The sequence below is a fragment of the Neodiprion fabricii genome, chromosome 6, assembly GCF_021155785.1.
Source record: "Neodiprion fabricii isolate iyNeoFabr1 chromosome 6, iyNeoFabr1.1, whole genome shotgun sequence".
NCBI classification, from domain to species: Eukaryota; Metazoa; Arthropoda; class Insecta; order Hymenoptera; family Diprionidae; genus Neodiprion; species Neodiprion fabricii.
This window is the reverse complement of record NC_060244.1, coordinates 16,767,863-16,774,124: the sequence shown is the minus strand read 5'-3', so window position 1 is coordinate 16,774,124 and position 6,262 is coordinate 16,767,863. Positions and strand designations below refer to the sequence as shown.

The 6,262-nt window shown below is 34.4% G+C and overlaps 1 protein-coding gene across 1 annotated transcript; it reads left to right on the top strand.

Moving 5' to 3' along the window:
- Positions 1–2,515: 2,515 nt before the first annotated feature.
- Positions 2,516–5,520, top strand: LOC124184951 (nucleic acid dioxygenase ALKBH1). Its single transcript, XM_046575219.1, has 4 exons — positions 2,516–2,760; positions 2,820–2,919; positions 2,997–3,150; positions 3,345–5,520. The coding sequence occupies exons 1-4, from the start codon at positions 2,668–2,670 to the stop codon at positions 3,928–3,930; spliced, it is 933 nt and encodes a 310-aa protein (XP_046431175.1). The 5' UTR covers positions 2,516–2,667; the 3' UTR covers positions 3,931–5,520.
- The last annotated feature ends 742 nt before the right edge of the window (positions 5,521–6,262 follow it).

The following is a 6,262-nucleotide window of genomic DNA, read 5'->3' as shown; positions in this document are numbered from 1 at the left end:
TATATCAAACCAGCTGTAGCTTGGAAGAAACATCCTAATACGTTACCTGCAGTGCCTGAGAATCTTTGTACATCTGTAAGGTCATTCGATTTATTTCGAAATCGCGGTACGTAGGTTTTATCGAAATGTTTTTATTTTTGGTTTTAATAATATGTGTACGTGCTGAGAACCTATTGCAATATGCAGATATAGATTTATCGTATTTACGCTGGATAATATATGTATATATATATATATGTGTGTGTGTGTATTATCGATTACATGCTACTCAATTTGTAATGTATGCCTAGTATGTGTGTTATATTATGTATACTCACGCACATATGCGTACACAAACTTGTGATTAAATGAATTACGCATAATATACGAGATGTGTAATTAGCAACGTATCTCCGTTACGCATATGCAGTATAAGGTGTATACCTATATTATAAATATCACATAGGTATAGGCAGTAACGTAATATTGTTGTGAGAAAATGTACGATATTTTTCCAGCCCGTCCTCAAAGACTAATCACTTATGACTAATTTAGGTGGAGGTATAATTTTCATATAATAGTCACTTCGCTTGCAGGAAGCTACGCTACACATAGTCGACTGCACTAGGATAGAATGATTTCATAGAACAAAAGGTATGCCGCTTCGTCCGCTCGCCGAATGATCGCCTCAAGGCTTTTTGAAAGCTCACTGCTCAGCATTATGTATCCACCTATGCATATTATACCTAGGCATAGGTATAATAAATTAATAGTAAGGTACTCTGCATAAATTTAAGCAGATTGTGTGTAATTCTTATAGCTCGGCCTATTCGCGGTATATAGTTATATACGTATATACACGTAAGCGAGTGCTTATAATAAACGTGTATAAGGTACACAAATTGCGAGTGTATATCACCCCCACGTATGCACATACGATCGCGCCTGTAGCGTCGAATGTTATTTTGTATGTAATTAACATATTCGATGTGGTCACCCACAGCACATAATGTTCTCATAGTATTATTAGATGTTCCCGTGCGTGGTGAGGAACGTTAGTGAAAAAATTCACTGCATGCTTGCGAAATAATGCGTGTAGGTACATACGTAGGTATCGTACGTATATATCTATATAGGGTCTATCCATATGTATAATAGGCGCGTTGCGCGTATGTGAATCGCCACATTTATTCTCTGCACACGATCTCGTTCTCTCGTGTATTTACTCGCACCGTTTCATTTTACAACTTTCAAGTCCGGGCCAGATTTTCAATCTTCGCAGTAGGTGTATACAGGCTATTTACCACCTTGGTTATTATTATGGATTCTAATTCAAGAGCGGCCGCACTTCATTTAGCTATATTTTTTTAAGGGGTTGCCATAGTCAATTTCGACGTTGTCTTATATATCTCCAAATATCGAAGTCCACGTATCTCAAATACGAGACTGGTCTTGAGAGCCCCATTTTATACACAATTCTGAACGAAAACACTCCAACATTTTCATTTGACGCAGAAATACATAAATTACATGAATTCTATGAATTTGCTATTGCGATTTCGTAGGTTCCATGCCGTTTCTTTATTTCTGCCTCAAATGTAAATACGTTAAGTGTTTTGTTCAGAATTGTGTACATTCAAGGGCTGGGTAGCCCTTTTTTGCGTTTGAGATACGCGGCCTTCGATATTTGGAGATATATACGTCAACGTCGAAATTAACCAGGACACCTATTCAATAGAAAATATAGCATGGAGATGGAATTACCACATCTATCGTCGAAAAATGATCGATGAGTGAGATTTTTTAAAGGTTTTCCAAGTAACGGAATTATAAATCATCGATTTGCCGTTGAAATGAATTTTCACTAATTCGTCTTACAATTAATCAGATAGACCTATTTGATATTATACCTTATTTATTTCCGTGATCGACAATCGATTCCATCGTTTGACTTCCAGCCATTTTTTAGCCGTTGAAGTTTAACGAGCACCAATAAACTAAATTAGCATGCGCGTTGATGCGTTTTTCAAATATATCTTTAGACGGAACTGAATTTCTCCCACGTCATTTTTAACTATTTTATTTTCAAACTGTTGATAAGGAGACTTAAAAAAGGCTGTAAGTGCTATTTTTTCGTCTTAAATCAAGAGATAAATAATGCAGCGAAGGAAAGGCAGTTTTTCTCCAATTTTGAAACTTTTTGTTGCACGCAATTTTTTTAACAGCTTTTTTACTGCCTTTTTTTAATTCTCCGTTTCGATAGTATTTTTTTCCTACAATGAATTCAGCATTTATTTTAAAGATTGATTCATCCATTTTTGATAGCTGAATATGTTGATGCGAAGTGATTAACGAAACGACGTGTCCCGACAATTTCCAATTGTTCGCAGTTGATCATTTTTAATGATTTCTGTAACGATGTCTGTTTTACCGACGGATCCTCTGAACTTCGGCCTTTAATTATCGACTTATGCTTTTTAGTACTAGAGCGCGTTCAATGCGCTACCTGGTGTTGAAAATTCCAACGCACGTCTATTATTATTATATCATGACATAATTTTGTATCTTATACATACAAATGCATACACAGGTTTTTCTCTGCATACACGAAGAGACTATGCGTAGAGATGCCCATTATCAAACGATCATCCCTTTAAAAATGGGTGCCCGCGTAACTTTTTGAGAGAAATGTTCAAAGACTCTTTTAAGTATTACAAAAGCAGGGACCCACCCCCTGATCTTGATGCTGTTATCGATCTTAAAAATCCAGATTTATTCAAAGTAAGATCCAGCTGCTCAGAATGAGAATTTAACAAATTTTTGACGGGGATGTTTTTCAGGTTAGAAAAATTTCACCTGTTGCCATTGAGGAGGAGCAATCTTCGCTAGGGCTCAGGTCTACCGAGGATTGGAATATTTACGAAATTATCGCCAAACCGGGTAAATTAATCGATCAAAATTTTAGCAACTAATTCAAACCAACACACTTTCCGCTAAAGCATTCTCTTTTTTTGCAGGTCTCATTTTTATCGAAAATCCTTTCACCAGCGCCGGTCAACGGTATTGGATAACAAGATGCGTTAAAGATTATTCAAAGAAGCCAAACAAAACGAATCTTGATTTGCACCAAGTCTTATCAGAGAATGAAAACTGGTGGGATGTGTGCTCTGAGTATGTTAATTATAGGGTGAAAGCAGCTCCAAGAATTCTATTATATTTTAATTTATCTGACTACGTTATGTGTACAACAATATTTGAGATCTCTATTGCACATTTCAAAACTGTTACAAATTGCATACTAATTTAAGTCGACTAAAGAAAAACTTTTCTCTCATTAACTCACATTTAAACTTGTTACTTTTCAGTAATGTTGAGCGAGCCAAAGTTCTTTTGCCAAAATTAAGATGGGCAACGCTAGGTTATCACCACAATTGGGACACAAAAGTGTACTCCGAAAACTTCAAAGGCCAAATGCCCGATGACATGGTAGACCTCACAGAATATCTTGCGAGAATTTCTGGTCTATGTCATTTCAAAGCGGAATCAGCTATAATCAATTATTACAGAATGAATTCAACTCTCTCCGGGCATACGGATAAATCTGAAATAGATTATGAAGCACCATTATTCTCTGTCAGTTTTGGTCAGACTGGAATATTTTTAGTCGGGGGCTTATCGCTCGAAGATCCAGCCGATGCCCTGTTACTACGAAGTGGAGATGTTGTTGTCATGTCAAAAGGTTCCCGCCTCAGGTATCACGGTGTGCCTAAAATCTTACAAGCAGATTCTATGCCTTGGAAAAATCAAAATTCTACGAACGATTGCAAATCTAAGAAGATGTGCATCGACTGGGATAAAATAATGTCATACATCTCTGAATCCCGCGTGAATATGAATGTCAGGCAGGTCTTAAGACCAGGACAAGTTTCGCTTGATGATAAAGTTTTGTAAATATATTCTTATATTGCAGTATTAACCAAAGTCAATATTTTTTTACACATATAATGAATTGGTGGTATAGAAAATTGAAATTTATTGATAGATATAGCTATAGCGGCTCGATAAATTCTGAAAAAATTGCTCATTGCTCAAAACGTAGATGCAGTCAGATTTCCCATATTTAAAAATCAAGGACTGAAAAATCCTACGTTATGTTATTAAAAAATTGTCATATCTTTTCAGTCATTTGATTTTTGGCTTTCTGTTTTAAAAATGGCACCGTATATTTTAGTTCGTTTTTTACTATCAGTGCATTTGAAATAAGTGCTCAAATTAAACCTTGGCTTTAATAAACTTGAAACCTGAGTTTTCAAATTCATAGAATTCAAATTCTCCGAGTTATCGCATGTTTAATGTATGAAGTTATTTATAAACACTTTATAAATCAATTGAAATTAGAAGTTATATTATTAATACCGGTTATATGTTTTTTATTCGTAATATAATATCAGCAATAATATAAATTACATATATTATTAAAAATCATACGATATATTGCTTGGCAGAATTATGTCATATCTGTCTGGTGAATCCTTTCACCATTTCATTCGGAGCTGAATTATAAATTATTTAAAAGTTTTATATTTCTTGCGGGAATATATTTGAAATATTCAAAAAATTCCAAGCAATAGACGCCATTTTAACAAGGAAGTATCTGCGTGTATTAAGACGATTTTTTCTGTTCAAATTGTCAACCTTCAACTCATCTTCTGCGAGACGAATATTATCTATTACATTTTTCGGCTTTGAGGATACTCCATTTACAAAATACTTGTCTGCTACGTCTACATTGGCAACATGCGGTTTGAGCAATATCGAAATTGCAATTCGAATTCCGTTTCTTAGAACAAATTTTTTCGACGATTCCGAATCACCGATGCTGGTCATTTTAGACTTCAAGCAGGTGAAAAATTGCTGGAAAAAGAGGCAGGACTCACTTACAACTGTCATTTAATAATTGCATTATAGATTTAACATATTTCACACGGGAACCGATGGTTTCTGTCCACAATTTTACAGACTTTAAAGAAACTGTGTAAGACTCTTATTTGCGCTGGACGCTGCAAAGTCTGGGAGTTAATGCCGCGCAAAACGTGAACAGAAAATCAAAAGCGGATTTATTTGACACTAAAATTAATTCCCTTTGATTTGAAATCCTCGAAAATAAGTAAATAAAAGGATTTGAGGATTGAAACTTACTGTTTTTTTGTTGAAATTTCAATATATTCATCCTTGTTAAAACTTTGTCGTAAGCTTGTTTTAAATTATTTCACGCTGCCATTATCTTCTTCCGTGCGGATTTGAGGGCTTACCATATCAGTTTTACATGACATTTTTTACACATAAAAACAACGATCTTCCATTGTCAATAATATTTCACCGCGGGATCCGTTAATTTTAGCATAAATTTAATAGTGATCCGCTCGACTGCAAAAAAAAAAAACACACACTTCCTCTCCTTATTATTATTATGTGTAATTATAACAGATTCGATGCTTTTGAATCAAAATATAGTATTACAAAATATGTAGCACGTATTCTTTTCATGTAATGTTTTTTTTATAAAGCGCTATTTTTTCTTACAAATTATAATCAATCACTGATGATAGCAACAATATTTATAAAAGGAAGTTAAAAAGTTTAAATATTAAAATCGTCAAAAAATCTATCTATTAGTATAATTCTAGTCATTCTATCGCAAAAACGAATTTTTCTTGCTGTTACATTAAGAAATATTCTTTTAATTTTCTGACGATTTTTAAAAACTGAACAATCATATTTGCGCGCATTGAAAAAAACTTGGGCAATATCATATGAATGAATTACATAATCTCTGATAATATTAACAATCTGCCACGAAAATTTTATTCAATCGGAATGCAGCCTCAGGACTATAGATAATCGTGTTGTTTCTAACAATTAAGTTAGCAAATAAACGGCAGACACGACCGCTCGATCGGTAATACAGTTGCGTCGCTAGTACGTTTTGTGGTACAATTGGCACATTTGGTGATATTTTGGGGTAAAAATATGAGACATAACATACGCTATCATTTTGGTGCAACACAATTATTTATATTCAAAGCTACGTCACATACAGAAGGTTTCATTGTATTATTATGTACTCTGATTCGCAAAACCCTGCGGATCGAGCCAGACCTTACCAAAAATATGTAATGTCGTACTAAAAGTATAAAAGCAGGTTTACACAACCATATATACGGATCGTAAATTAAACGTTATGCAGTTCAGGCAGTTATCTCAGTTCATTACACGAGTTGCA

Coding starts and splice junctions, on each gene's coding strand:
- LOC124184951 (XM_046575219.1), top strand. CDS start 2,668: ATGTTCAAAGACTCTTTTAAGTATTACAAAAGCAGGGACCCACCCCCT. Junction 2,761..2,819: donor AAAATCCAGATTTATTCAAA/GTAAGATCCAGC, acceptor GATGTTTTTCAG/GTTAGAAAAATTTCACCTGT. Junction 2,920..2,996: donor CGAAATTATCGCCAAACCGG/GTAAATTAATCG, acceptor CTTTTTTTGCAG/GTCTCATTTTTATCGAAAAT.